General features: G+C 39.5%; 1 protein-coding gene and 1 long non-coding RNA gene across 2 annotated transcripts in view; both read left to right on the forward strand.

Annotated features, from left to right (window-relative positions):
- The window catches only part of C16H6orf52 (chromosome 16 C6orf52 homolog), a 28,722-nt gene extending 18,548 nt beyond the window's left edge, over nucleotides 1-10,174 (forward strand). The window contains exon 4 of the mRNA XM_057494298.1: nucleotides 9,283-10,174. Coding sequence (XP_057350281.1) covers nucleotides 9,283-9,440 — 158 coding nt within the window. The 3' untranslated portion in view covers nucleotides 9,441-10,174. The remainder of the gene's footprint in view (nucleotides 1-9,282) is intronic.
- Nucleotides 1-17,965, forward strand: part of LOC118914136 (uncharacterized) — a 59,170-nt gene that overhangs the window by 23,720 nt on the left and 17,485 nt on the right. The window lies entirely within an intron of this gene.

Below are 17,965 nucleotides of genomic sequence, written 5' to 3' on the forward strand. Positions count from 1 at the left end.
CAAAGGACACCATCAGTAGAACAAAAAGGCACCCTACAGTATGGGAAAATATATTCATAAATGACTTATCCAATAAGGGGCTGACATCCAAAATATATAAAGAGCTCATGTGCCTCAACAAACAAAAAGCAGATAATCCAATTAAAAAATGGTCAGAGGGTCTGAACAGATACTTCTCCAAAGAAGAAACTCAGATGGCCAACAGGCACATGAAAAGATGCTCCACATTGCTAATATCAGAGAAATGTAAATTAAAACCACAATGTGATATCACCTCACAGCAGTTAGGATGGCCAGCATCCAAAACACAACAACAAATGTTGGCAAGGATGTAGAGAAAGGGGAACCCTCCTACACTGCTGGTAGGAATGTAAACTAGTTCAGCCATTGTAGAAAGCAGTATGGAGGTTCCTCAAAAACTCAAAATAGAAATACCATTTTACCAGGAATTCCACTCCTAGGAATTTACCCTAAGAATTCAGGATCCCAGTTTTAAAAAGATATATGCACCCCTATGTTTATTGCATGTTCACAATAGCCAAGAAATGGAAGCAACCTAAGTGTCCCATCAGTAGATGAATGAATAAAGAAGATGTGGTACATATACATAATGGAATATTATTCAGCCATAAGAAGAAAACAATCCTACCATTTGCAACAAAATGGATGGAGCTAGAGGGTATTATGCTCAGTGAAATAAGCCAGGTGGAGAAAGACCAAGTACCAAATGATTTCACTCATCTGTGGAGTATAAGAATAAAGCAAAAACTGAAGGAAGAAAACAGCAGACTCACAGAACCCGAGAATGGACTAACAGTTACCAAAGGGAAAGGGACTGGGGAGGGTGGGTGGGAAGGGAGCAGATAAGGGGAGTAAGGGGCATTACGATTAGCACATAGAACGTAGGGATGGTGGTCATGGAGAAGGCAGTATAGCACAGAGAGGACAAGTAGTGACTCTATAGCATTTTATTACGCTGATGGACAGTGGCGAGGACTTGATATTGGGGGAATGAGGGGACTCTAGTAAGCACAATGTTGCTCATGTGATTGTATGTTAATGATACCAAACATTTTAAAAAGGGTAGGAGGGCAGAGATACAGACTGGTCACTAACCAGACCGCTGGTGCCATGATCCAAAAGTAGGAAGAATATCACAGATGTGAAGGCCCTCCCTGAGGAGTGAGGGATTCATACCCCATACCAGGCACCTCTGGTCCTTGGGATCTGCATCAGGAATATGAGCCCTCATAATGTCTGGCTTTCAGAATCACTGGGGCTCAACTCTGGGAGAACCTAAGGGCAATAGGAAACCAAGACTCACTCTTAAAGAGCCCTGAGACAATCTCACTTGTCCAAGACCTAGCACAAAGATGCAGTTTGAAAAATGCCTGGACCCTACATGAAGATTTATTGACTAATACTTTAGGGTGTATACAGGAGGATCAGGGATATGTAGAAACTTTCTCTGGGAAGGAAGCACTAGTGGGCATCATTTTTCTTGCCCTCCTTCTTCATAGCTGGCTTGATGATGGCAGGTAGCAATTCTGACTCTGTCCATCCACCTTGCTAGCTAGCTGCACTTTTCTCATCTTGGCATTACCCTTCCAGCCTGCCCTGCCAACTCACCACTCTGGTAGGCACCCCTCCAAAGCATTTCATGATGCATTACACCCGGTAGGTAGCCTCGTCTGGGACTGGTGCCCTTCCAAAGCAATTCTTGCCCAAGAGCAGCTGCACCTGGATCTCAGCCAGCCACATGGGGAGCCAGCCCCACCCACTACATACTCACAGCAGTTGCATCCCAGTCACAACAGGAGGGCACACACAGCCCACACAGGGGCACCCCTGGAGCACCTAGTAACCAGGTGGTAACCAGGTGGGACTGAGCTTCTAGGCTCCACAGGATGCTTTCTACATAAGGCCACTACCTTAAGACCAGGAGACATAGCTGACCTACCTAACACATAGAAACAAACACAGAGAGTCAGACAACATAAGGAGACAGAGGAATACATTCCAAATGAAAAAGACAAGGCAAAATCCCATAAAAAGAATCAAACAATAGAGATAAGTGATAAAGAGTTCAAAGTAATGGTAAAAAATGATGACCAACAAACTTGGGAGAAGAATGGATGAAATCAGAATTTCAACAAAGAAAATATAAAAATGAAACAATCAGAGCTGGAAAATATAGTAACTGAATTGAAAAACACAGTGGAAGGAATCAATAGCAGATTACAGGATGTGGAAGAATGGATCAGAAGTCTGGAAGACAGGGTAGTGGAAGTCATCCAAACTGAACAGCAAAAAGAAAAAATAATATTAAAAAATTAGGGTAGGTTAAGGCACCTCTGAACAACATCAACCGTACTAACACCCACATTACAGGATCCCAGAGGGAAGTGAGACAAAAGGGCAGAAAACTTATTTAAAGAACTAATAGCTGAAAACTTCTCTAACTTGGGGAAGGAAACAGACATCCATCCAGAAAGCACAGAGAGTACCAAACAAGATAAATTCAAGTAGGTTTACACCAAGACACAAATTTAAAATGTAAAAAATTAAAGAAATAATCTAAAAAGAGCAAGAGAAAAGCAATTAGTTATGTTTGGAGGATCATCCATAAGACTATCAGCTGATTTTTCAGCAGAAACTTTGCAGGCCAGAAAGGAGTGTCATGATATATTCAAAGTGCTGAAACGAAAAAAAACCTACAACCAATGACACTTTAACCTACCTGGCAATGTTGTCATTCAAAATTGAAGTAAAGATAAAGAGTTTTCTAGACAAAAGTTAAAGGAGTTCATCACTACTAAACCAGCCTTACAAGAAAAGTTAAAGGGACTCCTCTAAGTGGAACAAAAAGACCATAACTGGAAGTAAGAAACTGATGAAAGAAAAAAATCTCACTGGTAAAAGCAAACATGCAGTAAAGGTAGTGGATCATTCACTTACAAAGCTTGTATGAATGGTAAAAGTAGTAAAATCAACTTTATCAACAATAATTAGTTAAGGGATACACAAAAATATGAAAAATGTTAAAAATATATAGAACATGGGGAGGGGACTGAAAATGTAGTGCTTTTAGGATATATTAGAACTTAAGCAACCACCAATTTAAAATAGACTGCTATATATATAGAGTGTTACATATGAGCCTCATGGGTAACCATAAACCAAAAACCTACAATAGATAAAACAAAACAAATCCAAGAATAACACTAAAAGTCATCTTATGACAAGGAAAAAAATAAGAGAAGAAAGTAATAGAGAAGAACTACAAAAAAAAAAAGAACAAAATGGCAGTAAGTACATTCCTATCAATAATTACTTTAAATGTAAATCAAATGCTCTAAAAAAAGACATAAGTAGACTAAATAGATTTTAAAAAAACAAGACACATCTCTATGCAGCCTACAAGAGAATGATGGCAGACCTAAAGATACACACAGAGTGAAAGTGAAGGGATGGAAAAAGATATAACATGCAAATGGAAACAGACAAAAGAGTGGGTTATCTATGTTTATATCAGACAAAATAGACTTTAAAACAAAGACTGTAATAAGAGACAAAGAAGAACAATACATAACAATAAAAGATCAGTCCAATATGAAGACATAACAGTTGTAAGTATCTATGTACCCAACAAAGAAGCACCTAAATATTTGAAGCCAATATTAACAGACATAAAGGGAGAAATTGGTAATATAGTAATAGTTGGGGACTTAACATCACACTTACATCTATGGATAGATCATTCAGACAGAAATTCAATAAGGAAACAGTGGCATTGAATGACACATGTATGTAACGGAATGTATATAATGGATATATACAGAACATTCCATCCAAAATGATCAGATACACAGTCTTTTCAAGTGCACATGGAACATTCTCTAAGGTAGATAACATGTTAGGCCCAAAACAAGTCTCATTTAAGAACATTGAAATCATATCAACCATCTTTTCTGACCAAAAGGGTGTGAAAGTAGACATCAATTACAAGAGAAAACTAGAAAAAAAGGCACAAATGTGGAGATTAAACAGCATGTGACTAAACAACCAATGGGCTGGGCCAATGAAGACACCAAAGAGAAAATCAAAAGATGCTTTGAGAGAAATGAAAACAGAAACACATTGTTCCAAAATCTTTGGGACATAGCAAAAGCAGTTCTAAATGGAAGTTTTAGCAATATTAGCCTACTTCAAGAAACAAGGACAATTTCAAATAAACAATTACACTTATACTTAAAGGAATTAGGCAAAGAAGAAGAATGCCCAAAGTTAGTAGAAGGAAATAAAATAAAGAAAAGTGGAAATAAATGAAATAGAGACTAATCAAGCAATAGGAAAATCAATGGATCTAAGAGCTGCTCAGTTGAAACCATAAATTAATCAACTTTAGTCATACTTATCAAGAAAAAAATGACTCAAATAAAATCAGAAATGAAAGAGAAATTACAACCTACCCCACAGAAATGCAAAGGATTATAAAAGACTACTACAGAAAATTATATGCCAAAAAATTGGACAACCTAGAAGAAATGGATAAATTCCAAGAAACATACAATCTTCTAAGACTGTATGAGGAAGGAAAATTAACACCAAAAAAAGAATGAACAGACTGATTACCAAGTAATGAAATTGAATCAGTAATTAAAGAAAAAACTCCCAGCAAACAAAATTCCAGGACCAGATAGCTGCTGAATCCTGCCAAACATTTAAAGAAGAATTAATACCCATCCTTCTCAAACTATTCCAAAAAATTGAAGAGGAAGGAATGCTTTCAAATTCATTCTACAAAACCAGCATTACCTGATATTAAAGCCGGACAAAGACACTACAAAGAAAATTGCAGGCTGATGTTTTTCATGGACATAGGTGTAAAAAATCTTCAACAAGATACTAGCAAACTGAATTCAACAACACATTAGAAGGATCATACACCAAAATCAAGTGAGATTTGTTCCAGGGCTTCAAGGATGGTCCAACATCTGCAAATCAATTGATGTGACACATCACATTAACAAAATGAAAGATAAAAATCATCTGATCATGTCAATAGATGCAGAAAAAAGCATTTAACAAAAATTAACATCCATTCATGATAAAAACTCTCAACGAAGTTGTATAAAGGGAACAAATCTCAATATACTAAAGGCCGTATATGACAAACCCACAACTAACATCATACCCAATAGTTTAAAGCTGAAATCTTTTTCTTTAAGATCAGGAATAAGATAGAGATGCCTATTCTTCCCACTTTTATTCAACATAGTGCTGGAAGTCCTAGTCATAGCAGTCAGACAAGAAAAAGGAACAAAAGACATCCAAACTGGTAAGGAAGAAGTAAGATTGTCACCATTTGCAGATGACATGATAGCATAGAAAACCCAAAGGACTCTACCAAAAAACTGTTAGACATGAACTATTAATAAATGAATTCAGTAAAGTTGCAAAATGTAAAATTAATATGTAGAAATCTGTTGTGTTTCTATACACTAATAATGGACTATGAGAAAGAGGAATTGAGAAAACAATCCCGCATACAATGGCACCAAAAAGAATAAAATGCCCGGGAATAATTTTAACCAAGGATGTAAAAGACCTGTACTCTGAAACTGTAAGACATTGACGAGAGAAACTGTAGAAGACACCAAAAAATGGAAAGATATACCAATCGCATGGTTTGGAATAATTAATATAATTTAAATGTCCATACAACCCAAAGCAATCTCCAGATTCAGTGCAATCCCTATTCAAATACCAACAGCATTTTTCTCAGAACTAGGATAAAAATACCCTAAAATTTGTATGGAATCACAAAAGACTCCAAATAGCCAAATCAATCCTAAGAAAGATGAACAAAGCCAGAGGTATAACACTCTCAGATTTCAAACTATAATACAAAGCTATTGTAATCAAACAGTGTGGTACTGGTACAAAAATATGCATCAGTGGAACAGAATAGAGAGTCCAGAAATAAGCCCACACTTATATGGTCAATTAAGCTATTACAAGGGAGGCAAGAATATATACAATGGAGAAAAGACAGGCTCTTCAATAAATGGTGTTGGGAAATCTGGACAGCCACATGCAAAACTATGAAACTGGACCACTTTCTTACACCAGATACAAAAATAAACAACATGAATTAGAGACCTAAATGTAAGACCTGAAACCATAAAACTGCTGAAAGAAAATAGGCAGTAAACTCTTGGACATCAGTTTTACCAATATTTTTTTGTGTCTTTCTCCTCAGGCAAGGGCAACAAAAGTAAAAATAAACTAGTGGGATAACATCAAACTAAAAAGCTTCTGAACAGCAAAGGAAACCATCAACAAAATGAAAAGGCAACCTGCTGAATGGAAGAAGATATTTGCAAATGACATATTCAACAATGAGTTAATATCCAAAATATATAAAGAATTCATAAAAATTAACACCAAAAAAAAAAACATTATAAAATAGGAAGAGGACCTCAATGGACATTTTCCAAAGAAGACATACCAGTGGCCAACAGACACATGAGAAGATAGTCAGGGAAATGCAAATCAAAACCTCCATGAGATATCACCTCATACCAATCAGACTGACTAGTGTCAAAAAGACAGGAAATAACAATGTTGGAGAGGATGTGGAGAAAGGAAACCCTAGTACACTGTTGGTGGGAAATGAAAATTGGTGTGGCCGCTATGGAAACAGTATGGAGTTTCCACACAAAAAAAATTAAAAGTAGACATACCATACGATCCAGCAATTCCACTTCTGGGTATTTATCCAAAGAAAATGAAAACACTAATTTGAAAATATATATGCACTCCTATGTTCATTGCAGCATTACTTACAATAACTGAGGTATGGAAACAACCTAAATTGCTTGATAGATTCACTGATTGATGGACAAAGAAGATGTGGTGTATATATATATATATATAGAATGGAATATTACTCAGCCATAACAAGATTGAAACTTTGCCATTAATGACAACATGGATGGAACTAGAGGGTATTATGCTAAGTGAAATACATCAGACAAAAATGCCATATAAATTCACTTATGTGTGGGATCTAAAGACCAAAACAAAGCAGAAACAGAGTCAACAAATACAGAGAACAACTGGTGGTTTCCAGAGGGGATGGGCTGGGGATGAGCAAAGAAAGAGATTAAAAGGAACAAACTCTGGATGTCAAAGGGATGTGAACTACAGCATAGGAAATACAGGCAATAATATTGTAGTACCTTTGTACTATGACAGATGATAACTACATTTATCCTGGTGACCATTTTATTAATGTCTATAAATTTCCAATTACTGTGTTGTATACTTGAAACTGATATGATATTGTATATCTTGTACACTTTAATTAAAAATATCTGAATAAGCATTAAAAAAACTAAAAAGAGAAAGGTAAAATTAATTTAAATACTGTAAATTTAATTTATCCAAGTTGTCATTTTAACATGTAATCAATCTAAAAAGCTAATACAATTAAAAAGATGTTAGTATCAAGTTTTCAAAATGCAGTTTATATTTACATCACATCTCAGTGTGGACTAGCCATGGTTAAAATGCTCAATAGGCACATGTCACTAGTGACTACAGTACTGGACAGCATAGGGGACCCATAGATTTAGGATAGATGTAATCAGTTTGTCTTTTATAGGCTTCTATTGCCCCTAAGGCCAACATTACTGGAAGAGTCCAGATCATTTATCTGGGGTTCACAGCCGACTACCTGGTGTCTGTTTCTAGGCCACAGGTCATAGGAGAGAGAGTGCTTCTAAGTGTGTGGTCCCGACACCTCTCCCTCAACCAGGACCATGCAGAGTCAGGAACCCGTTAGCAAACAACTGCCCAGAACAGTCAAGTGAAGTATCTTGGGGCATGCCTTTAGGAAAGAAAATATCAGAAAATTCGGGAAACGATGAAAACATTTAATTTTATGACCAGAAGCTCTCAAAGAAAAAAATAGTTCAAAAGTGATGGGAAGCTCTGAAGAGTCAAACAGCATGGTTGCAGTGACTCCAGTGGGGAGAAGTGGGAGGCGGCTCTTGAAACTTACATGATGCACAAGGGCTATTTGATGAGCTTAGTTCTAAAAGGATAACTAGAGTAGGACATCGTATTAGTAGGTTCAGACTGTCTTAACAAAATACCACCTGAACAACAGACATTTATTTCTCCTAGCTCTGGACCCTTGGGAAGTCCAAGATCAAGGTGCCAACTGATTCCGTTTCTGCTGAGGTCTCTCTTCCTTGCTTACAGACCGTCACCTTCCCATTATATCCTCATGCGGTCGTGGCAGAGAGACCACTAGCCCTAGTGCCCTCTTTTATATATTAGGGTACTAATCCCATAAGACTAAGGCTTCACCTCATGCCCTCTTCTAACTTTAAGAATCTCCTAAAGGCCCTCTCTCCAAATACCATCACATTGGAAGTTAGACTTCAAGCAGAGAAATTTGGTGTGTGGAGGGCGGGGGGAGACACACAAATATTTAGTCCCTAACAGGCATACAAATACAAATGACTAACATGAACCCTTCGAGTATTAGGAGGTAAACTGATGTTCCTGAGTGAGCTAAGGCTTACAAAAATTACAAAGAAAAGTAGAAAGGACCTCTTCGCTTACATTTAGTACAAGGAGAGAGAAAACTAAAGACTACATTTAAAAAATCAGTGACCTTGGAAACCTGGTAATTTGGCATGAAAATCTAAGGCTGGTGGCTTTCACAGCACCACTCCTCATCACAGGGTTCCAGGTTTCCAAGGCGGAATGCCAGTTCCCCCTCTGCTTCTGAATTAGTTCCTATATACAATGTATTATTCACTTACATCAGTTGGTTAACTAAGCAGATAAAGCAGCATGTTTATTTTTTTCAAAACCCTATCATAGGGATTTAGTCCTGGCTCACTGTTTGGTACCATATCCACCCAGGGGCTCCTGAGAGAAACTCAGGGCTCATTCTTACCCTTCCTATCTTTTTTGCCCCAAATTGAATCCATCTCCAAATACTGTCCATCCATCCCCAAAACATCTATTGATTCCACCCATTTTCTCCATCTCATCTATCGTAGATGTTAGTTGGATCTGGTAGCACTACATTTTTAGTTTCCATTTCCATTTTCAGGTCTCATTGAAAGGAAACGCACATTAAATTTTAACATTAAATACTTGCAACATTTCATGCTAATTTTTTTAAAACTCTTGAGGACATTTCTAATGTGTCCTGTAAAACTTTTTTTTTTGCCTATGCATTATTGCCTTCTGCAGACCCAAATCTTCATTTGAATGTGGAAGAATTAAATACAAAGTTTATGGTGAAAAGTGAAGAACTCTACGACTCTCTCCTGAATGGCCACTGGCAGCCTTTGGGTACAGTTTACTCGAAAATCCCAGATGAGACCGCACAGAAGCAAGATGCTCACTAAGTGCCCCGAGTATAATGTTAATTGTATCCTGTTTTGTTTCTGATTTTGAAAAAAAAAGTTCTCCGAGGAATTTGCTGGATTCTGTATGTAAACACAAATTTCCAGGACTTAGATGTAATTGACATGGTAGAATGTAATGTAAATAAACTTCACAACCCTTTCTGAAAATGTGTTACATTAAGTAAGTGCCAGAAGAGGTCACATTACTGTCAGGGAAGAAGCTGCAACATTTAAAAATAGGTTTATTATGACAGGGCTGACCTGAACGGACTGTGGGGTTAGCTGCTCTAATATGATTGCTGCTTTCCTCTGATGTTAAACCCTAATGGAGAGCAATCCTAGCCACAGATAATGCGAAGTTTCTCGCCTGCATCTGGGATAGAAAAATATACATTAAAACTAGATGTTTGATCTCCATTTTCTGACCTTCAGGCTTGCTCTTTGTGAGAGAGCTAGATACAGATAATAGTGGAGACTCATTTGTCTCAATTGAACAGGAAGATTCCCGAGCATGGAGAAAGTTTGCTAGATCAAAACAGCCTGTCAACCTTGTACGAGAGGATTTGGGCCACCTTAAAGGCCAGCTCTGAAACTTTAATGTGTATGTTGAGTGCGGCCCTTGTAAAATGTATTTCTTCGTGTTTTAAAGATAAACCCTGTGTCCTGCTTATTGCTTTGCCGTGGATGGATACTTAAATGAGATCCTGGGACTGGTCTGTGACTTGAAGGTCTGAAAGACCTGTTGCTTAGCAGAGCTGATCAGATTCTATTCTGCTCTGAGGATGCTTAAGACATGCCAGTCCTCACCCTAACGGTGCTCAAAGAGCTGAATCGTATGTGGAGGGCCAAGTAGACTGCAGCCTCTGTAAAGGAGCTTGTTCTGCCTTATAGCAGAGGACAAGGTTTCACTATTGACTTTGTGGGCCAGATACTTCTTTGTTATGGGGCTGTCTGTGCATTGTCCTGACCTCTGCCACTGTATGGCAGTAGCACCCCACATTCCAGCTGTGACAGCCAAAATGTCTCCCAACATTGTCAATTGCAGGTGGGGGCAAAATTGCCTCCAATTGAGAACCACTGCAATGGCTCTCAAACTTTAAGGGCATCAGAATTGCCTGGAAGGCTTGTTAAAACACAGATTCAACAGGTCTGGGGGAGACCTGAAGGTTTTCAATTCTGGAAAGTTCCAGGGTAATGCTCATGCTGCTGGTACAGATGCTACACTTTGAGAACCACTGGTATCAGGAAATGCCCAACTGGTTCAGTTTAGTGCTCCCTAGGACAGAGGATGAGGTTCTTCTTTTATGTTCTCCATCCCAGCGCAAGGTGTGCAAGTCCCCACTTTCTAATAAAGTCCTGACCTGTTCAGGTATCCACCTGCCCCCTGCAGCAGTGTGTTTTGGAGCCCAGCACCATATCCGGCTTTGGGCAATGCCTCTTGTGTGATCTGAGCCACAGGCATTGGTCCCATTCCTTTGGCTAGAGACTGGTTTAGATAGAGACATAGGATTTAAATTCTGGCTAATAAGATGAGAAGTTTTCCTCCTTTTTAAAAGGAGAAATGAAAGACAGCTTCCTTCTTTCTCTCTGGACATTGGGTTTAGTTGTGATAAGTGGCACTGTTGCAGCCATATTGTGGCCATTAGGGGAACAACCTGAAAGACCATGAAGGAAGATGGAAAGAACCTGGATCCGTGATAATGGCACTGAGCTGTTGAGTTAGCCAGCCCTGGAGTCTCTCTGCATCTGGACTTATGTACAATAAAATATTTTCTTACCATTGAATCCACTCTGAGTTGTTGTTATTATAGCAAAAGCATCCTAACAGATACAGCTAGCATAATTTTAATTAGTGAAAATTAAAAATTGAATTTCTCTGTGGCACTAGTCACATTTCAAATGTTCAATAGGTGTGTATGGGTAGAGGCTATCATAGTAGGCAACACGGATTAAAGAATATTTCCAGCAACACACATAGTTTTATTGTTTAATGCTGGTCTAGTAGATACGGGGAAGAGGGGCTTGAGGTTAGAATAGTGTTTTTCAACTGTGTTTCCTTATAGTCTCCAGGATCCCCTTTAGACATTTTTTTCCCTAATCATCCACCCCGTGAAATTTTAATTCCATAGATGTTATGTATACTCTATATCTGTGCTTTGTACATTGAAAAGAGTAAGATTTTTTCATTCCCTTCCTCCACTCTCAAACAATTTTCATCTCTTTGGGCGATGTTCTGTGCAGTTGAAAATGCAGGGGTCAGCATGCTAGTCATGAATAAGCTGAGGCAAGGATGTTAGGTCACCATCAAGAATTTGGATTTTATTAAAATTGTATTGGGAAGCAACTGAAGGATTGAGGGTGGGGAGGACTCGCCCTGCCTCTTTTATGTCTTTAGAATATTACTCTGGCTGCATCATGGAGCCTATGTTGGAGGGAGATGGGAGCAGAGGTGGAGAAAACAGTAGGAAATTTGCAGCTGCCCTGGGTGGAGGCTGGCGATTTATCCTAGGTTAGGTGTGTCTTTGGAGAGAGGTGGAGAAATTTCAGGTACATTTCAAGATGACATAAAGCTCTTGTTGGTAGTAGTGAGAGAGATAGGAGGAATCTAGAGTTACCCCTGAGATTTTGGCTTGAGTAATTGCATGGATAAAGGTTCCATTACTGAAGTGGAGGAAACTGGGAGAACAGTAGTGTGGGGGAGGGTGGAAGTAATCAAAAGTTGAGTTAAGGTTATGTTTGAAATGAGATGTCTGTTAGACATGAGGCAGAACTGCTTGAACTTTCTGAGAGGTATCTGTTCCACTGGTGTTCTTGATTCCATCTCTGCTGAAATCTTGCAGAAATCAGGAATCTGGCCCTTTGTACCTTCTCAGCCAAAGGTGGACCATTGCTGGGAGACCTGTGTAAGTGCCCCTCTTGAGAGAGAAACTTGTTACAGGCATGTCTTGTTTAACCAGCACGGCCTCTAATAGGAGGAAATGCTAAAGGAAGAACTTCTTTCAAAACTGAACAAAAGGCAGGATGGGCTTTTGTGCCTTTATTCTTGAAGTTCAAAGTACAAAAACGATGGGGAGTTTTAATATTTAGAGAAAAAACCCAAGGGGACATACTAAGAATTAGGACTTAGTTGCATGCTCTGTTATCCCTAATAAGGCTTTTAAAAGATCTAAGCTCCCTTGCTGGGGTTTATCTTCTTATTTGTCCTGCCCAAAGAAGAGAGGGATGGGAGTTTTTTCTAGTGCTCTTACGGTGGACAGTTACATTAGTGGCCCCAAGTGAGTATGCCCTTGTGTGGTCTTACATGCTCATGCAAGGCTTAAATGTGACCTGCTTTAGCCAATAGACCATCAGCACATGTGATGTAAACAGGGGCTCAATAAGCGCTTTCACTTTGGGGTTCTGTTGTTTGGGAACACTCCCATCATCATGGGAGTGAGCCCATTCAAGCCTAGAGGATATGAGAGGCCGTGATGGGGAGAGTGAGGGGCCCTGGCAGAAAGCCAGCGCCATCTGACAGACATGTGAGCCGCTGCCTTGGGCCTGTCTGATGCCCGTAACTCCATGACTGATCCCAGCTGAGACCAGCAGAGTTGCTGTGGCAGGAAGCCCATAATGTTGATCCTGTAACAGTTTTCAAAAAGGGAGGTTTGACAATGAAATGGAAAGGGCACAGACACAAATCAGGGCAAAATTTTGAATGTAGTGAAGCAAATATTTGTTATTAGGGAAATAACCAAAATCCATGTTTTCTTGCATGTTTGTTATAAAGAAATAACCAATTTATTGCATTTACATCAATCTTGTATATAAATAAAAGGAAAATAGAATTTAAAAATACAGAGTCTAAATGAAGATAGAACAACAGTCAGCCAGATAATAAATGTTTTTGGCTTTGTAGGCCGTACCGTCTTTGTCCCAAATGCTCAACTCAGCTATTGCAGCGTGAAAGCAGCCACAGAGTACAGGTAAACAAGTGAGCCTGGCTGTGTTCCAAGCAAACTTCATTTACTAGAACAGGTGGCAGGCTGGGTTTGCACCGGGGGCTAGAGCTTGCTAACCCCTGTTCTAGAAGAAGCTCTTTAAAAAGTCTTAAGTAAAAACTGTAAGTGGTAAGAAAGCATTGTCATTGTTTAATTAGCAAGGCTTGTATTTCTTACAGGTACAAAAAGTTATAGGTCCTAAAATCAATGGTGTTTTAGGTTTGATAAACTACAGTATGTAGATGTATAAACATGTAATGAACCATCTTATCACGTAGTCTGGCTTGATGGGAACAGATAGCCAGGAGTTAGCAGGTCCTGCTGAGAGTTTTGGTCAGCGTTATAATTAAAACTCTGCTTGGTGGGGCAGTCTATAAGATGGTATGTGGAACTTGATGAAGTGTGATTAAGGTCTGGATTTAGGATAAGATAAGAACTCAGTGAAGGACAAAATGAAAGCATCCATCGGCCTAAGTTCACATGTTTAAAGCAGCAGGGCTCCTGCTCTGTGGCCGGAAGCCCATGCTGCCTCTGCTGCCATTCTGCTTCTCACTCCCCGTCCTAGGAAACGATAAGCATCAGCTTAAGTTAAGTATGAAGGGCGTCTTTACATTCTTCATTGGTGAATGGGATGAGGGTAACTTGACAGGCAGCAAATGCTGGCTTGTGGGGCAGAGAAAGCAAGAATGGCTTGATATCCTGCTGGAGAATGATGATTGTTTCAGAACTCTCGGGGTTGATGGGGACAAGCGGTCTAGCGTGAGCAGGCAGGATCCCTCGTGGCAGTGACCAGACGGGGGCATACTGAGCATGAAACCGTGATTACTGCTAATGGCAACAAACTACAGCTGCAAACAGGGCAAGGCCTCCACACTCTAAGAAAGAAAGATTAGCAAAAATCACTGTTTATAAATATCAGGGGCTGGTGCAGGTAGGGAGATGCCTCTACGAAAGCTCTGGGCAGCAGCCATTGCTGTCAAGCACTGATTGTTGTGGCCCAGCCGGGCCTGAGACCTGTTCAAGTCCTGCTGGAGAGTTAACAGTAGGTGACCTAATTGACTGGGATGAGCCCTTGCTGGGTTGCCTTTGTGGAGTAGTGTGGGTCACGGTCAGTAGTGGACTGTGCAGTTCGTTTTGTGATTGTCTTGTCCATGGAGGTGAGCGCCCAAGAGCAAAGGCATCGATATTTCTGTGCCGCAGGGAGAGAGATTAGGGAGCAAAAGGAAGCTTGTACTCATGACTGATGGGTGATCGCTGCTTGGAAAAAGTCTCAATTTCTGGTCCTGCTACACTTTGCTGTATTAAGAAAGAGAAAACCACTGAGCCACGTGTCTGATGAGGCAGGTTGAAGATTGTGCGGACCAGCGGTCAGTAGACCCCTGCGTCTGACTGAGCGACCTTCATGGGGATGGGGACTGGGTATACTAGGTTCTTCCTTGCGATGGGAGAGGGAGGAAGTGCCGGAGGCTGACCGCCGTGGGTGGGCCTGTGTTAGCCACTGACGGTTGCAGGATGCGTTCAGACCTAACGGTACGCGTCAGCTTTCCCTGAATGAGCTCCATTTGGGGTTTCAGCAGCAGACTCCACGGGCCAGCAGGAGTCCTATTTATTGAGCTATAACTTGTCTTAAAAACAAGGATGGATAACTGGAGGGAGAAGGGTTGTGGGGCCGGCAGCACTACTTTCTTCATCGCACCTTCTGTAAATAAGCCTCTGCCACAAGAGTCTGGAGGCTATATAGTGGGCACTTGGTTTTGTCTGCTCCGCCTGTCTTTTCCAGAAAATGCTGTTCTTACTCAAATCTTGAGGTTGTGGTGAGCCCTTTCCCATCCTTACTGACCCTTCCTCTCTGGTCCTGTTGATGGCTGGCCACGCAGTAGGCTCCAGCCCAGCCTCAGCCAGCGTATCTGCCCCAGCTGACGGGTAGGAGTGATCTCCTGAGGAGAAATACAGAGTGACCCAACTAAGTCCCTGGCACTTGGGGCATCTCCCTGAACGAACCTCCTTCTTCAGGACCTGTGAGTTCTCAGGTTTGCTGCCCGTGCTGTCTGTCCTTCCAGGGGAATTTTCTTTAAAAGACATACACACACACACGAAGGCAGAACCATTCTCTCCTTGATCTGTTCGTCTTCTATTTAGTGAGATATTGAAATTTAATATACTAGGGATTTAATTTTTAATAGTTATTAGCATCTAATGAATAAGACAGTATCTATAATATGGATTCAAACACATAAATTACTTATTTGAATTTCTCATAAAACAACACAGGGAAATTTTATCAGTGCTGGTGCTTCAAGGTTTGCATGAATCGATCCGGCTTGGTAAATAAGGCTTTCCTCACACCCTCAGGGTCTCTGATTCTACAAATCTAGGCTGTGGCCTGAGAATCTGCATTTACAGAAAGTCCCCAGTTGGTGATGATGCTTCTCTAGGGACCGTATTGTGAGGTACATGAAACTGTACATCTTTATGAGTTCTTACAATATGTCTTATACACTAATTTTGTAGTGAAAGAGAGGTGAGTGTGACAATATCCCCCCACTGGGAGATATACAGATCAGTGGAAAAGAATTTCCAGTCCAGAAATAAACTCCTATAATACGGTCAACTGATTTTCAATAGCATTGCCATGACAATTTGATGGAGAAAGAAGAATCTTGTCAATAATGATACTAAAATAACTGAATATTTCCTTGTAAAAGAATTAATTGAGACCATACCTCACATATTCACAAAAATGAAGTCACTTCCTGAAAAATTTCATATCTTCAAAGTCAAAGAGAAAATCCTAAAACATTTCATGTAGAGATAGACAATAAACTATGTATAAAGGAAAAATACCTCATCAGTAACAGATTCCTCATTAGTGATACTTGATGCTAAAAGTGATCAAAGCAAAGCTCCAAGGGAAATTATTTTAAACTCAGAATTATCTATTCAACTAATCTATCATTCAAGAGTGCAGTCAAATGCAAGAACTCAAATAGTTGAAGCCACTTTCAGGCCATTTGTTAAATAATTACTCAAGGCTGTACTCAATAAAATACTAATCTAAAAAAGACAGAAATGGGATATAAGAAAAAAAATAGCAGAGAAATAAGTTAAACTCATAGTTAAGGCTCAAGAGTTGTTAAGACATTGCTTTGAGGCTTATGGTCATGGTAAAGAAAATGTCCCTAAAAAGTAGAGAGAGAGATTAGATGACCATTACGTACCCTCCCCTCCTGCCCTAATTCCTACCTATGATGGAGAAGATCTTTCTTTCTCTCTCCTAGAAAAGATTATATTTAGATATAATTAGTTATGGGCAGTTCTGAAAAACAATAACAAGTAATATCCAGAGGTCCTTTGGAAGACAGAAAACAGATGGGCCAGGAAGGATTAAGAGAGTAAAGCAAAGCACCAATCTTATGGAATGGATGTGTTCACATTAGAGTAGGAAGGGTGATGGGATTGCATCAGGCACAGAAGCAAAAAGAAGGCTCCAAAGGAAGAAGTTGGTGCCCTGGGCATATGGCATAGTAATTTATAGGAAAACTAAATTCTGAGAAACTCTGGTAAGTCAGTACTGTCTTTCATCCTTTGTTATGTTAAACAATGGCAGAGAGACGCATTTGTCCCAGGTTGGAGCAATTAATGTAGAATCAGAACAAGGCTTGGCAAACCAAGGTCCACTGACCAAATCAGCCTGTGATCTATTTTGTATTGCCAGCCAGCTAGCTATGGTTTTTTACACATTACATTTTTACATTTAAAACATTAAAAAAAAGGTAAAGATTACATGATAGAGACTGTATGTGGCCTGCAAAGCCTAATATATTACTATTGAGACCATTACAGAAAAAGGTTTTTTTAACTGAGTTATGATATGCCATATTATATTAGTTTCAGGTGTACACCATAGTGATTTGACATTTGAATATGTTGAGAAGTGGTCATCACAATAAGTCTAGTGACCATTTATTACCCGACAAAGTTAATATGGTGTTATTGATTATATTCCCCTTGCTGTCCATTACATCCCCATGACTTACTTATTTTAAAGCTGGAAGTTTGTGCTGCTTAACCCCCTTCACTCATTTTACCCATCTCCTCATCCCCCTCTCCTCTGGCAACCACCAATCTATTCTTTGTATCTATGAGTCTGGGTTTTGATTTGTTTTGTTTGTTTCTTTTTTAGATTCAACATATAAGTGGAATCATGTGGTATATGTCTTTCTCTGTCTGACTTATTTCACTTAGCATAATTACCCTCAAGGGCCATCTGTGTTGTCGCAAATAGCCAGATTTCAATCTCTTTATGGCTGAGTGGTGTTCTATTGTGTGTGTGTGTGTGTGTGTGTGTGTGTGTGTATACCACATCTTCTTTATCCTTCTTTATCCATTCATTCATCAATGGTCACCTAGGTTGTTTCCATATCTTGGATATTGTAAAAAATGTTACAATGAACATAGGGAGTATGTATATCTTTTTAAATTAGCGTTAGTTGGATAGATACACAATAGTGGAATTGCTAGGTCATGTGGTAGTTTTATTTTTAA

This window comes from Manis pentadactyla, chromosome 16 (genome assembly GCF_030020395.1).
Source record: "Manis pentadactyla isolate mManPen7 chromosome 16, mManPen7.hap1, whole genome shotgun sequence".
Taxonomy (NCBI): Eukaryota; Metazoa; Chordata; class Mammalia; order Pholidota; family Manidae; genus Manis; species Manis pentadactyla.